General features: G+C 44.3%; 1 protein-coding gene across 1 annotated transcript in view; it reads left to right on the forward strand.

The window, feature by feature from the left end:
• The first annotated feature begins 632 nt into the window (after positions 1-632).
• The window catches only part of LOC124594595 (pupal cuticle protein 36-like), a 56922-nt gene continuing 41087 nt past the window's right edge, over positions 633-16467 (forward strand). The window contains exons 1-2 of the mRNA XM_047132968.1: positions 633-748; positions 4391-5051. Coding sequence (XP_046988924.1) covers positions 737-748; positions 4391-5051 — 673 coding nt within the window. The 5' untranslated portion in view covers positions 633-736. The remainder of the gene's footprint in view (positions 749-4390; positions 5052-16467) is intronic.

Genomic DNA, 16467 nt, shown 5'->3' on the forward strand with positions numbered 1-16467 from the left:
TAATTAGATTAGTAGAAAAAAAATACATTTCATTCAAGTATTGTAGCGTTTCTATCTGTCTTCAGACATGTTCAAGTGACTTAAAACTAGCCGTTCCTCACATATAAATGTAAAAATCGTAATAGAACTTCAAAGTGATATAAACAATTACGTTTCAGTACTTCTTTAAAAAAATTATGTTGTTTTAGACATAACAAAAGTGTTAAATACTAAGTAGGAGATTTTTTTTACAGTAAAACACGCCAGTAATAATTGTTTTCATATTATAAATATGATTGTGTCTAAAATGAAAAGACGTGTATAATACGTCAGTCACTCTCCCCCATTGACAGAACGTCGTTTTTTCACAAACTAAAGGAACGGATTGTAGAGTGGGAACTATACCTAACAGGTGATAATTTTCTACGAATAATGTAACTCAATTTTTGATAAAGAAGATAGGGGATCGACAGGAGAGGGTTTCATCGACGTACGTGGTGCCACAGATGACTCAGCAACCACGGGGTTTGCAACACACCAGTTATTCCAGTCGTCATTCTCAGAAATACTTTCGGTGTCCCATTAAGCCGGTACAGCTTACTCGCGTAGCGAAACCGTTGCGCTGCGCTGGAGCTCCAACGAGTCAGGAGATGGTAATTGCTCAGAGTGAAGGTGGGAGAGCCCTGTATAAAGAGCTCACCAGCGCCTGGCAGCAGCATCAGTCATTGCTCGCTCCCAGCAGGACACACAAGCAGCAATGAGGATCCTGGTGAGTACATTGAGTAACTCAGTAATCACAGTTCTGAACACACTATAAAATTATCGGGACGGAAAGAGATTACTCCTCATATCAGTTCCCCAAAGTAGACACAGTAGTGGGTACCACACTTGCCCAACAGGACATTTTTATTCTGCATGTCCATCGATTCAGAGATGGTTTGGAACCTCGGCTGTTAAGTACAGAAAGGCAAATCAAACACCTTTCGCAGTCTAAATATCCAGATTGTTATTTTATTGAGCTACCAGTTTCGGCGATATTGTGCGCCATCTTCAGGTCCCCTCCAACCTCGGTTACGCTCAAAATAGGGAGCATCATTCAAAGACTGGTGCCTGTAGTATTTTGAGACAGTGATCACTTCAGGCGTCACCTGCCGACAGTTCGAACAGTGTACAGCACTGAACAGTCGGCAGGTGATGTTTGAAGTGATAGCTGTCTCAGAAATCTACAGACACCAGCCTTTGAATAGTGGCCCCTATTTTGACCGGAACCGGGTTGGAATCTTCCTGCGCATCGATCAATGGACATGAAAATGGTGTAATATATCGCTGACACTGGTAGCCCAACAAAATAAAATAAATTGGAAATTTAGACGGCTGAAAGGTGTTTGATTTGACATTCAAAACATTGTAGTGCCCGCCGACCAGCTGTTATATCGCACTGATGAGTATTTCAGTCACAAATTGGATATTTAGTGGGATTTCTATCCAATGGTATTACACTCTACAGTAAATGGGTACTCATTTCAGAGGTGACACTCTTTCTGCTTGCGTCTCATACAATATTTATGTGCATTTACTTTATCTCAGTTGCTCAACCTCCCGCGTTTCTGTCTGAGGGTGTTGTAACAACCACATATTCCTGTAACCGTTCACGTATATTGTTCTAAAATACTGTAATTCTATCCAACTATGCATTCTTTTTTATAAATCAGAGATAAAGTGCGACAAAGCTCATTTCAGACTCCTTTGGAAACTATGAAATAAAATTCCACATAGTAAAATTTGGTTCTGATGTAAAGCGACAGACACTTTCGGCCACTATACCGCCTGAGATTACCCATCCTTTTTCGTATCTATCGTTCACCTGTATTTAGTTTGCCAGCGTCGTTCGCGTGGTTCAAGTTATCTTACTTGGTTTCTCTTTTAGAAACTGTCCCCACGTTTACTTACATGTACTGGAAGTCAGAACCATCTCTTATTCGCAGTGACATAACAGATTTTGTTGTGGATGGCTTCCACGTGCGAACTGTGCAAAGCCTGATACAATAGCACAGTTCATCAATTTACTGGCAAATTTTTAAAAACCCTTTTGAAGTATTTCATTCGACGTGAGAGATCAAAATAACTCCATTCTGATAACTAGTTATTTTCTTCTTTTGAGCTGTCAGTCTTCTGACTGGTTTGATGCCTCCCACCACGATTTCCTCTTCTGCGCTAAGCTCTTCATCTCACAGCACCACTTGCTCCCTAAGGTCCTCAGTTATTTGTCGGACGTATTTCACTCTTTGACTTTCTCTGCAGTTTTTATGCTCTGCAGCTCCCTCTAGTACCACGGAGCTTATTCCCTGACTTCTTAAAACATGTGCTATCATCCAGTTCCTTCTTCTTGTCAGTGTTTCCCATATGTTCCTTTCTTCTCGGATCCTTCCGAAATCCTCGTAACACCTTATCAGTCCACCTAATTTTCAACGTTCTCCTATGGCACGCCATACAATGCTGTGTTCCAAACACAAGTTCCTAGAAATTTCTTCCTCAAATTAATGCCTATGTTTGATGTCAGTAACTTCTCTTGACCACGAATGCCATCTTTGGCTGAGCTAGTCTGCTTTTTAGGTCTTCCTTGCTTCGGCCGTCACGAGTTATTTTGCTTCCAACGTAGCAGAATTTCTTAACTTCGTCTACTTCATGATCAAGAATTTTGATGTTAAGTTTGTCACTGTTCTCTTTTCTGCTGTTTCTCATTCCTTTTGTCTTTTTCCGATTTCTTCTAAATCCATATCCTGTACTTATTAGATTGTTCATTCCATTCAACAGCCATAGTAAATCTTCTTCTCCTTCCCTGAGGACAGAAATGTCATCAGCGAATCTTATCATTGATATCCTTTCACCTTGTATTTTAATTCCACTCTTGAACCTTCTTTCCTGCTTGATTTGACGGTAGGGGCGGAAGACTGCATCCCTGCCTTATACCCTATTTAATCCGAGCACTAGGTTCTTGGTCCTCCAGTCTTACTGTTCTCTCTTGGATTTTGTACTACTGACTTCCACTATACTTACTCATATTTTTCCTCAGAATTCCGAGCAGTTTGTACTATTTTACATTCTTTTTGTGCGTCGCAGATCCTATGAGCGTGCCTTGATTTTTCTTCAGTCTTGCTTCCATTATCAAGCTCAACGTCAGAACTACCTCTTTGGCACCTTTACCTAACTGTCATCTAACCTGTAATTAATTACATCGTCCAATATACTCCACTAAGCCTTGTAACTTTTTGCCAAGAAAGAAATAGTTTCATAAATCATCTGATAAAACAAAAGTTTGGTACACACCACAATAAGGTTCTGTTTCATTTTGGTGTTGGTATTATCCTTGTGATTCTTCTTTTTGTATGTTTTTAGCTTTTCCAGCCCCTTTCAGTCAGGTTCAATCAACATCTTCCAAACATGATTTGCTTGCAAACAGAACCGGCTGTCTGTGAGCATCTCTGGATACTACACTGATTTAATAAATCATATGGAAGATTAGTTTCTGGAGTAACAGAGAACTATACGAAAAATAATTTGATTCATAAAACATGCCGTAATCCTGATGTAGTGCTTTTTTGACGACACAGAAGTGACGTCACTAGCCACATGAATATACAGCGTGGTCCACTGATAGCGACGGGGCCAAATATCTCATGAAATAAGCATCAAACGAAAAAACTACAAAGCACGAAACTCGTCTAGCTTGAAGGGGGAAACCAGATGGCGCTATGGTTGGCCCGCTAGATGGCGCTTCCATAGGTCAAACGGATATCAACTGCGTTTTTGTAGATAGGAACACCCACTTTTTATTACATATTCGTGTAGTAAGTAAAAAAAATGAATGTTTTCACTATTCATAGTGAGTTAGTTAATTTTTTGTTTGACACTGAGAAACTTTGTAATTATAATCTGTTTCCATTGTACACTTGTGTACTCACAATGAGGTTTACATGCTCTGCATATCAACTACATTTCATTTCCATATGACAATGAAATCACTCAACCTTTTTATTGAGAAGTGGAGTTCAGACATCCAGAAAGCAATAATGCATTTCATTTCTATATCACAAGGAAATTACGCAACCTTTTCATTGAAAAGTGGAGTTCAGACATCCAAAAAGCAGTAATACAAAAAAATTAGTAATTATTTCTTTCCTGTGTAGCACACATCTGTCGACCATGCATAATCTGACTGTCAGTACCCTTCAAATCTGCTGTTTTATTGCAGCGCAAGGAATTACTGTTTGAAGGAGGTGCTGTTCCTATTGTTTTTCAAAACAGCCATTATCTGATCTGTAATGACATCTTGCGCTGTTTCAGAATTAACGCAACACGCTTGCATAGCCAGTACACACAGTTGTACAGAACATGGTGTTTTCCTCAACAGGTGTGCGTGTACCTGTGCGGTCTGGCCCTGTCAGTCCTGGCTGAGGAGCAGCAGGTGAAGGAGAAGCGCGGTCTCACCGGCTCCCTGGGAGGCTATGGAGGTGGCTTCGGTGGTGGCTACGGAGGCGGCTATGGTGGTGGCTTTGGAGGCGGCTATGGAGGTGGTTACGGAGGCGGTTACGGAGGCGGCTACGCTGGTGGACTCGGCGGCGGACTTGGAGGCGGCATTGGAGCTGGCATCGGTGGTGGAGCACCGCAGGTGACTGTCAACAGAGTCCCCGTCCCTGTCCCAGTGCCTGTGGAGAATACCATCCCAGTTCCAGTGCGCGTCCCAGTCACAGTCCCTGTGGAGCGGCCTGTTCCTGTCCACGTACCGCAGCCATACCCTGTCCCCGTAGACAACCCTGTGCCCGTCCCCGTCAAGGTCCCCACCCCAGTGTCCGTCCCAGTACCTCAGCCCTACGTCGTTAAGCGTCCAGTGCCCTACGTCGTCAGCGCTGGCCACGGCGGCCTTGGCGGAGGTCTCGGCGGTGGTCTCGGAGGAGGCCTGGGCGGTGGTCTCGGAGGAGGCCTCGGAGGCAAATTCGGCGGAGGCTACGGCGGCGGCTTCGGTGGAAGCTACGGCGGTAGCTTTGGAGGACTCGGGGGCTACGGAAAATACGGCCACTGAAACCTATGGCTGAGCCCAACACCTTGACCTGTACACGCTACCAGGACGTGTCCTGCATACATGAAATGTAAAACAGAAATAAACTGATTTGTATAAATATCCCTTTTTTTCTTTCCAACTTCAAAAATGAGTGAATATCGTATGATTACCTAACCAAGCATGTAACAAGTAAATCAATTGCAGGATGAAAGACTATAAATAATAGTGCAGCACCATCTATGATCCACGTCGTTGCTTCCTTAGATCTAGTAACCTACTCATCTGGCCTGTTTTTTTATGATCTAAAGTGTAGTGTCTCAAGCATAATTTGCTACATATTGCTTACACGAAATATTAACAGTCGAAGTTGCACAGAATGGCATGGAAAACTCTGTAACTCTAATTCCAAGCCATCCAGGGATCGACTTGACACATAACCACCTGAGTCACAGATACACAGATGATTAATGAATGAAACAGACTTTAAATCTACCAGAAGAGCCACAAGTGAGTAAGTGCATATGTACTATAGCAAGAATATTTTATGTCATATAATAGTGCTTCAAACTCCTCATGAAATATAGTTTAAATCACTCCTTTTTACCAGTTTATTTTCTTATCTCAACCGCACAAGACTGACTTTCATAACTGACATAGGAGTATGAAACTGGTATAGCAATTGCAGCTAGACTTTCTACTAATTCTTCATAACTGTCAAAGCTGGAGCCTGTTTCTGAGATACAAGTACAGGTTCGACGAAAGTTGCCATGACATAGAAGTACAACTGGAACTGTCTTGTTGACAGAAACAAGCAGTAACACAAATGTTTTTCAAAGGAAGGACTATTAGGGTTAAACGAGTGTGTACAGTTTTGTAGCCAAAAGACTGTCTACAACTTTTTTTTTTTTTTTTTGGTCATCAGTCTACAGACTGGTTTGATGCGGCCCGCCACGAATTCCTTTCCTGTGCTAACCTCTTCATCTCAGAGTAGCACTTGCAACCTACATCCTCAATTATTTGCTTGACGTATTCCAATCTCTGTCTTCCTCTACAGTTTTTGCCCTCTACAGCTCCCTCTAGTACCATGGAAGTCATTCTCTCATGTCTTAGCAGATGTCCTATCATCCTGTTTCTTCTCCTTATCAGTGTTTTCCACATATTCTTTTCCTCTCCGATTCTGCGTAGAACCTCCTCATTCCTTACCTTATCAGTCCACCTAATTTTCAATATTTGTCTATAGCACCACATCTCAAATGCTTCGATTCTTTTCTGTTCCGGTTTTCTCACAGCCCATATTTCACTACCATACAATGCTGTACTCCAGAAGTACATCCTCAGAAATTTCTTCCTCAAATTAAGGCCGGTATTTGACATTAGTAGACTTCTCTTGGCCAGAAATACCTTTTTTGCCATAGCTAGTCTGCTTTTGATGTCCTCCTTGCTCCGTCCGTCATTGGTTATTTTACTGCCTAGGTAGCAGAATTCCTTAACTTCATTGACTTCGTGACCATCAATCCTGATGTTAAGTTTCTCACTGTTCTCACTTCTACTACTTCTCATTACCTTCGTCTTTCTCCGATTTACTCTCAAACCATACTGTGTACTCATTAGACTGTTCATTCCATTCAGCAGATCATTTAATTCTTCTTCACTTTCACTCAGGATAGCAATGTCATCAGCGAATCGTATCATTGATATCCTTTCACCTTGTATTTTAATTCCACTCCTGAACCTTTCTTTTATTTCCATCATTGCTTCCTCGATATACAGATTGAAAAGTAGGGGCGAAAGGCTACAGCCTTGTCTTACACCCTTCTTAATACGAGCACTTCGTTCTTGATCGTCCACTCTTATTATTCCCTCTTGGTTGTTGTACATATTGTATATGACCCGTCTCTTCCTATAGCTTACCCCTACTTTTTTCAGAATCTCGAACAGCTTGCACCATTTTATATTGTCGAACGCGTTTTCCAGGTCGACAAATCCTATGAAAGTAACTTGATTTTTCTTTAGCCTTGCTTCCATTATTAGCAGTAACGTCAGAATTGCCCTTTACTTTTCCTAAAGCCAAACTGATCGTCACCTAGCGCATTCTCAATTTTCTTTTCTATTCTTCTGTATATTATTCTTGTAAGCAGCTTCGATGCATGAGCTGTTAAGCTGATTGTGCGATAATTCTCGCACTTGTCAGCTCTTGCCGTCTTCGGAATTGTGTGGATGATGCTTTTCCGAAAGTCAGATGGTGTATCGCCAGACTCATATATTCTACACACCAACGTGAATAGTCGTTTTGTTGCCACTTCCCCGAATGATTTTAGAAATTCTGATGAAATGTTATCTATTCCTTCTGCCTTATTTGACCGTAAGTCCTCAAAAGCTCTTTTAAATTCCGATACTAATACTGGATCCCCTATCTCTTCTAAATCGACTCCTGTTTCTTCTTCTATCACATCAGACAAATCTTCACCCTCATCGAGGCTTTCAATGTATTCTTTCCACCTATCTGCTCTCTCCTCTGCATTTAACAGTGGAATTCCCGTTGCTTTTAATGTCACCAAAGGTTGTTTTGACTTTCCTGTATGCTGAGTCTGTCCTTCCGACAATCATATCTTTTTCGATGTCTTCACATTTTTCCTGCAGCCATTTCGTCTTAGCTTCCCTGCACTTCCTATTTATTTCATTCCTCGGCGACTTGTATTTCTGTATTCCTGATTTTCCCGGAACATGTTTGTACTTCCTCCTTTCATCGATCAACTGAAGTATTTCTTCTGTTACCCATGGTTTCTTCGCAGCTACCTTCTTTGTACCTATGTTTTCCTTCCCAACTTCTGTGATGGCCCTTTTTAGAGATGTCCATTCCTCTTCAACTGTACTGCCTATTGCGCTATTCCTTATTGCTGTATCTATAGCGTTAGAGAGCTTCAAACGTATCTCGTCATTCCTTAGTACTTCCGTATCCCACTTCTTTGCGTATTGATTCTTCCTGACTAATGTCTTGAACTTCAGCCTACTCTTCATCACTACTATATTGTGATCTGAGTCTATATCTGCTCCTGGGTACGCCTTACAATCCAGTATCTGATTTCGGAATCTCTGTGTGACCATAATGTAATCTAATTGAAATCTTCCCGTATCTCCCGGCCTTTTCCAAGTATACCTCCTCCTCTTGTGATTTTTGAACAGGGTATTCGCTATTACTAGCTGAAACTTGTTACAGAACTCAATTAGTCCATCTCCTCTTTCATTCCTTGTCCCAAGCCCATATTCTCCTGTAACCTTTTCTTCTACTCCTTCCCCTACAACTGCATTCCAGTCGCCCATGACTATTAGATTTTCGTCCCCCTTTACATACTGCATTACTCTTTCAATATCCTCATACACTTTCTCTATCTGTTCACCTCCAGCTTGCGACGTCGGCATGTATACCTGAACTATCGTTGTCGGTGTTGGTCTGCTGTCGATTCTGATTAGAACAACCCAGTCACTGAACTGTTCACAGTAACACACCCTCTGCCCTACCTTCCTGTTCATAACGAATCCTACACCTGTTATACCATTTTCTGCTGCTGTTGATATTACGCGATACTCATCTGACCAGAAATCCTTGTCTTCCTTCCACTTCACTTCACTGACCCCTACTATATCTAGATTGAGCCTTTGCATTTCCCTTTTCAGATTTTCTAGTTTCCCTACCACGTTCAAGCTTCTGACATTCCACGCCCCGACTCGTAGAAAGTTATCCTTTCGTAGATTATTCAATCTTTTTCTCATGGTAACCTCCCCCTTGGCAGTCCCCTCCCGGAGATCCGAATGGGGGACTATTCCGGAAACTTTTGCCAATGGAGAGATCATCATGACACTTCTTCAGTTACAGGCCACATGTCCTGTGAATACAACTAATAAAGTTTTTGAGATCCTCTGTACATTGTACACTTAGCTTATACATTCAACACTAAGTTACATAAGGAAAACATTTGGACCTGTGGCATGTACAGCTATTTTACACATTTAGGTTATCAGTTTTTGCTCTCTTCACTACAAAAGATATTGCTACAAAATAGCTCAAAACTCGTTTTAAGTCATGTACATACGTAGGTGTCCGCCTCCATAGCTGAGTGTTCAACGTAGATGTCTGCCATGCGGAGGACTTGAGTTGGATTTCTGGTACCATCAAAGATTTTTTCCTCATAGGGATTCTTGTACGGGGTACACTCAGCCTCGTGATGCCAATTTAGGAGCTACTTGACTCAGCAGTAGCGGATCCACAGTCTGGAAAATCTGTATGGCGAGCGGGAGAACTGTGTGCTGACCACATGATCCTCCATATCACAACAGCATGACGCCTGAAGGCAGAGCGTCAGACGGCAGCCGGAAGACATCTCTTGGGCCTTCAAGGCCTGGATAAGGAGCTCGGAAACATACATTGACCCAAAAAAATTGTAACACTAAGAAGGAGATGTGCCACATAAAGGAAAGTTTGTAGGCATTTTTGTACATCTGAAAGATGCAAATTTCCCCCCAGTGGTATAACAATGGCACTACTAGCACTAGAACGGAAATCAGGTTTGATTTAAATACGTAATGTAAAGGTCGAGAGTTAGTTACTTCGAGTCTGGACATGATGAGTTGATGTTAATTAAGAATGCGTTTGAGGAGACATAAAAGACGCCGTTGTCAGCACTTCACTGAGTTTTAAGGAGGTCGTGTAATAAGGCTACGAGAAGTTGAATGTTCCTTCGGCGATATTGCAGAAAAACTTGGTAGGAACTGCAGACGACTGCAGATGACTGCTGGCAGCGGTGGGTATGAGAATATACGATAGCATGAAGATCAGGCTCCGAACGGCCACGCGGCACTACCGAGGGGGAAGTCCATCGTGTTCGGCGTATGGTTCTGGCGAATCTTATTGCAACAGCAATTTGAGCACCAGTTGGCACCACAGGGACACAACGGACTGTTACAAATCGGTTATTTCAAGAGTAGCTGCGAACCAACCGCCATGTAACCTCGTAACGTGGATTCCGCTGACCGCAAACCACCTCCATTTGCGACTTCACTGGTGTCCAGCGAGACGTCACTGGAGGTCAGAGTGGAGGTCTGTTGCGTTTTCTGATGAAAGCTGTTTCTGTGAACATTGTGCCATACCATTGTAGCAGGCTGTTACAGCAACCGGTTTAGAAGTGTTACAGAACAAAAACAGTCTCGGTTGTGGCTCAAATGGTTCTGAGCACTATGGGACTCAACATCTTAGATCATAAGTCCCCTAGAACTTAGAACTACTTAAACCTAACTAACCTAAGGACATCACACACACCCATGCCCGAGGCAGGATTCGAATCTGCGACCGTAGCAGTCTCGCGGTTCCTGACTGCAGCGCCAGAACCGCTAGACCACCGCGGCCGGCAGTCTCGGTTGTGAAATTATTTGTTTTCAATGACGTCTTCCCCCCCCCCCCCCCCTCCCCGTTTCGGGCATCATCAGATTGTTTACAACAAGAAGAAACCAATGAATTAGATACAAATGGAGAAAAGGGGCGTGGTGCTATCTTGCGCGGTTACGCAGACAATGTGAACTAAAGGTAATGAGCCGCGCACGGCTAGCCTTTGTCCCAACTATTGTTTGTCATATTCTATCACGATACTGCCGGCTCGTTTTCTTATTCCATTTACTGGCGCCACTAACTTCCTCCCTTACTTGCCGGTGAGCGGCAGCAGCAGCGCGTATCGATAAGTGCACTGTCGTACCATCCCAGGAGCGACCGATAGTATTTCCGGGTCGTCGCGTGTCTGCGAGTGAGTTGGACCAGCAGTGCAGTCGGGACGCAGCAGCAGTGAAGTCGGGGACGGAGCGCCGGTGAGGCGCCGACAGCCAGTGCTCGCCGACCGCTGGCGATACACGTGAACTGTCCGACGGCGGGAGATTGGAGCGGGACGACCGTTGGTTGGTCATTCGGTTTGTCGTCTCATCGGCCAACGTATATTTGGTCCTGTCACCGTTTCCGGGCCTGGGCAGTTGGTCGGTTGCCGTGGAGCAGCGGGGAAGTCTCCGTGGCGGGTGTCTGGCTGTGGCCTTGCGGCGTCCACGCGCTGTCGGAGTGTGAGGGGCTGTTCCCATTGCTATGAGGTCCGTGGCTCACCGATCCCAGTCACGAAGGTTGAGTTTTTACTTAATCCGGCAGCCAGCCCGAACTGGTCACATTGTGTCGTTTGAATTAGTTATACTGTCGCTTAGTACGTTGACTGTCGGCCGATTGTGTTGTCGTCGGATCGTGAATGATTAGCCCGACTGCCTGTCTCACCTAAGCGAGCGTTAGTGTTTGAATGCCAGGCCTACCCTCAAACATCTGAGCGCCCTTCGGTGTACTGCCTTTTTCTTTTTTTGTTTTTGTTGTCGTTACTTGTACGGCTTCTAGCCGATTGTTAAATTAATGTTTTTTTGCACTTAAGGCGTAAGATTCTTTAGGCCTTCCGCCTAATTTAAAGAACTGTTTCACGTAAGGCCGTTGGCATTTTAAAAAAATTTAATGTTGTTGAATTTTAAGTGTTGGGCTTTCAGCAGATTTTGAGTTTGAGTAGTTTTGCTCATAAGGCCTTCAGCCTAATTTATAGAACTGTTTCATGCAAGGCCTTTGGTATTTAAAAAAAGTTAATGTTACGGAGTTTTAAGTGTTAGGCTTTCAGCCGATTTTGAATTCAAATTGTTTGCTCTGAAAATCTCAGGTTCTTTGGGCCTTCAGCTTAAATAAAGAACTATTGTAAGATAAGGCTTGCCTTTTAAATTTCTAATTATGAATGCGTTTTAAGTTATTGGCCTTCAGCCGTTTTTAAATTAAAATGGCTCTCAGCCGGTAATTAAGTCCCAAAGAATAAAGCTGTGTGTTTTTAAAAAAAATTATGTATATTGGAATGTAACTGACAGCCCCTTATTTTGGCCCCTTTCCACAATTTAAACTACTTGTCCTGTCCTGCGAGTTTAGTGGGGCGTCTCAAGTACTAAAAACTTACCCGAAATTAGCTGGATACGTGGCCCATCAGTCATAAAACCACATATAATGCGAGATAAACACCAAGGTAAGCGGATACATAATCCATCCGTCATGAAACGTCTAAACCATGTAGTGGACCTAGTGAAAAGAGAGAAACAGAATAATACCGAGGAAGCAGAAATATGTAACGGAAAAATTTACAACGTTTGTGGCATATTACCTTGAGCACACCAGCTGGCCCCACAGTGGTAGTATAAGATAGAGCGACGCTTACAAAACCGCGGTAGAAGCAGCACATGGCACAGTGTCTGTATTGTCGCGCACACAAACAGTATGCAAGTCGAGATACAGGTGTCGCGTATAGTGCAGCTAGAAGTACACAGGTGGCACGCAAGACTGGCGTAAGGCACATTTTCGAAAAATAAACGTGCGTAAATTAGTAAATTAAAATACGTATAAGGAAACCAATGCAGAAAGATAAAACCCAAGAATAAAATAAAAGTACCCCCATATAAATAATAGGTAAAATTATTACACGAAAAGCTAATCAAAATATGTTATTGCAAGGGAGTAAGACAGCTGAATTTTGGAGTACATTCATAGCGTATGCATTTTGAATGAATAAACTGTTCTTCCATTTCTTCTCTTTGTAGACAGTGACGATGCCCCAAAAGGGTGAAACTTGTCATTGACAATAAATAATTTCCCCACCCAGACGGTTTTTGTTCTGGAAAGCCGTTTCTGCCTTAGTGCCAGTAATGACCGTGTTTTGGTTAGGAGGATGGCAGCTGAGAGCCTGCAACAAACCTATCTTGCGTGCTAGACACACTGGACCTACACATGGAGTTATGATGTGGGATGCGATTTCATATGACAGCAGGAGCTCTCTCGTGGTTATCCCACACATACTGATTGCAAATTTGTACGTCAGTCTGGAGATTCGACCAGCTATGCTGCCTTTTCCAGCAGGATAACGCTCGTCCACATACTGCTGTTGTAACCCAGCATTCTCTACAGAGTGCCGTCTTGTTGCCTTGGCCTTCTCGAACACCAGATCTGTCTCCAAACGAGCACGTATGGGACATCATCGGACGAATATTCCAGCGTCATCCACAAACAGCATTAATCATCCCTGTATTGATCAAGCGCAACAGGCATGGAACTCCATCCCACAAACTGACATCCGGCACCTACACAACACGATGCATGCTTGTAGTCAACATTCTGGCAGTTACACCAGTTATTAGTGTACCAGCATTTCACATTTGCAATAGCTTATCTCGCGCTTACATTAACCTTGCGATCTTAATCACTTAAATTTGTTACCTGGACAAATGTATACCCGAAATTTCATTACTCTTCCTTAACTGTTTTTTGGTGCTGCGATTTTTAGGTAGCTTATTCTTGCTATCCTGAGCGCTACTGAATCGTATGATCATTACAACATCTCACTCTATCACAGCTACATGTCACGGCGATCTAAACTGCTGACGAGTCAAAAGCGTCACCACAACAAAATTGCTGCCACACTCCCTTACAAGACAAAACATTATGATCACTTGCTCAACAGAGTCTTGTCTCATTTTGGAAGACAATACAGCAGCGATCCTTCATGGCATGCATTCGACACATTCTTGATAGGTGTCCACAGGTATGTGATGCCGTATGTCCTCGCACAGGTCATGTGATTCCTGTAAATTACGGGCCGGTGGTTTCTAGACGCGGATCTGACGCCTGATAGCGTATCAGATATCCCGGTGTAAAAACAGCAAAGTCTCTTCGCTATCATGCTCCGCAAAACACTTTAGCACTATTTGGACCTTGTGATTCGTAGCGTTACCCTGCTGGAAGATTCCATGGCCATCGGGGAAGACAAGCATGAAGGAATCCAGGTGGTCCATAACAAATTTTACGCAGTTCATAACAGTCATGGTGCCTTTGGTTATTACAAGTCCCATAGGAGCCGAAGTGAATGCTCCCCGTAGCGTAAAATTGCCCCCAATGGCCGGCTACGATGACAGCCGTTCGCCTGAATAACGGTGTATCTGAACACGATCATCCATCTGGTATAAGAAGACACGTGACTCAGCTGAACAGTTGGCACGTTTACATTGATCCACAGTCCGATCTCGATGATCCCGTGCTCCCTACAGTTTTAATTTACGAAGTCGTTGAGTCAACATGGGAGAACGTAACGGTCGATTGCTTGCGGAGTTGTTCAACGGTGTGCGGTGGGCTAAACAGTATGCAATATAACACATTTGTTTGCACCATCACTGTACTTTGTCGTCGGATCTGACACAGATTTCCCGTTGTTCTGCTCCACAGAGTGGCCAAGCTTCCTACCTCCATGTTTTGAGACAAGGCGTGGGCATATAACACCCTGTCGTCTACTCATGATTTCACCTTCCTCCAACCATTTTCCACAGATCCTCAAGACAGCAAACACGCTAACAGGTGGCCCGCTAACATGCGGGCTTTAACAATCTGCCGTTTTGAAAGACACTTACACTCGTGTCAACGGCTTTCCCCATTTGTGTCCCATATCAGTTGTAGAAGAATTCCCCAGTCGTCTCAGCTCCGCTTATACACTCCTGGAAATGGAAAAAAGAACACATTGACACCGGTGTGTCAGACCCACCATACTTGCTCCGGACACTGCGAGAGGGCTGAACAAGCAATGATCACACGCATGGCACAGCGGACACACCAGGAACCGCGGTTTGGCCGTCGAATGGCGCTAGCTGCGCAGCATTTGTGCACCGCCGCCGTCAGTGTCAGCCAGTTTGCCGTGGCATACGGAGCTCCATCGCAGTCTTTAACACTGGTAGCATGCCGCGACAGCGTGGACGTGAACCGTATGTGCAGTTGACGGACTTTGAGCGAGGGCGTATAGTGGGCATGCGGGAGGCCGGGTGGACGTACCGCCGAATTGCTCAACACGTGGGGCGTGAGGTCTCCACAGTACATCGATGTTGTCGCAAGTGGTCGGCGGAAGGTGCACGTGCCCGTCGACCTGGGATCGGACCGCAGCGACGCACGGATGCACGCCAAGACCGTAGGATCCTACGCAGTGCTGTAGGGGACCGCACCGCCACTTCCCAGCAAATTAGGGACACTGTTGCTCCTGGGGTATCGGCGAGGACCATTCGCAACCGTCTCCATGAAGCTGGGCTACGGTCCTGCACACCGTTAGGCCGTCTTCCGCTCACGCCCCAACATCGTGCAGCCCGCCTCCAATGGTGTCGCGACAGGCGTGAATGGAGGGACGAATGGAGACGTGTCGTCTTCAGCGATGAGAGTCGCTTCTGCCTTGGTGCCAATGATGGTCGTACGCGTGTTTGGCGCCGTGCAGGTGAGCGCCACAATCAGGACTGCATACGACCGAGGCACACAGGGCCAACACCCGGCATCATGGTGTGGGGAGCGATCTCCTACACTGGCCGTACACCACTGGTGATCGTCGAGGGGACACTGAATAGTGCACGGTACATCCAAACCGTCATCGAACCCATCGTTCTGCCATTCCTAGACCGGCAAGGGAACTTGCTGTTCCAACAGGACAATGCACGTCCGCATGTATCCCGTGCCACCCAACGTGCTCTAGAAGGTGTAAGTCAACTACCCTGGCCAGCAAGATCTCCGGATCTGTCCCCCATTGAGCATGTTTGGGACTGGATGAAGCGTCGTCTCACGCGGTGTGCACGTCCAGCACGAACGCTGGTCCAACTGAGGCGCCAGGTGGAAATGGCATGGCAAGCCGTTCCACAGGACTACATCCAGCATCTCTACGATCGTCTCCATGGGAGAACAGCAGCCTGCATTGCTGCGAAAGATGGATATACACTGTACTAGTGCCGACATTGTGCATGCTCTGTTGCCTGTGTCTATGTGCCTGTGGTTCTGTCAGTGTGATCATGTGATGTATCTGACCCCAGGAATGTGTCAATAAAGTTTCCCCTTCCTGGGACAATGAATTCACGGTGTTCTTATTTCAATTTCCAGGAGTGTATTTCTTACTCGATCACGTAGCCGCAACGTTGTCAGGCGGTATGTAGTCTCCCTGCAGGTAGTGATCATATTTCTCCTGCTTCTAGAAATATCTGTGCTAATCAATGTAAATATGGGAAATTACAAGTTGTGTATAAACAACATTATAATTTTAAAATCAATTTATTTACAAATTCTATGAAACTCCCATGTCTGCTGATCAGTTATTGTTACACATTCGCCTTGAACATTTTTAAAAGAAAATGCTGTGTGCATTTAATGGAGAATTTATTTACGCGATCAATGATTTGCTTCATTCTCATAAATGAAAGGTTACGCAGTCTAGCTTGCCGCATGCAGTGAACATGTACAGCTAGTCTTTATGACTAGAGAATGGTGATGCCAAAAAGAATGTGCGATAGCATCACCATCTAATGAATGGCCCTCAAATTAT

The sequence above is a fragment of the Schistocerca americana genome, chromosome 2, assembly GCF_021461395.2.
Source record: "Schistocerca americana isolate TAMUIC-IGC-003095 chromosome 2, iqSchAmer2.1, whole genome shotgun sequence".
Taxonomy (NCBI): domain Eukaryota; kingdom Metazoa; phylum Arthropoda; class Insecta; order Orthoptera; family Acrididae; genus Schistocerca; species Schistocerca americana.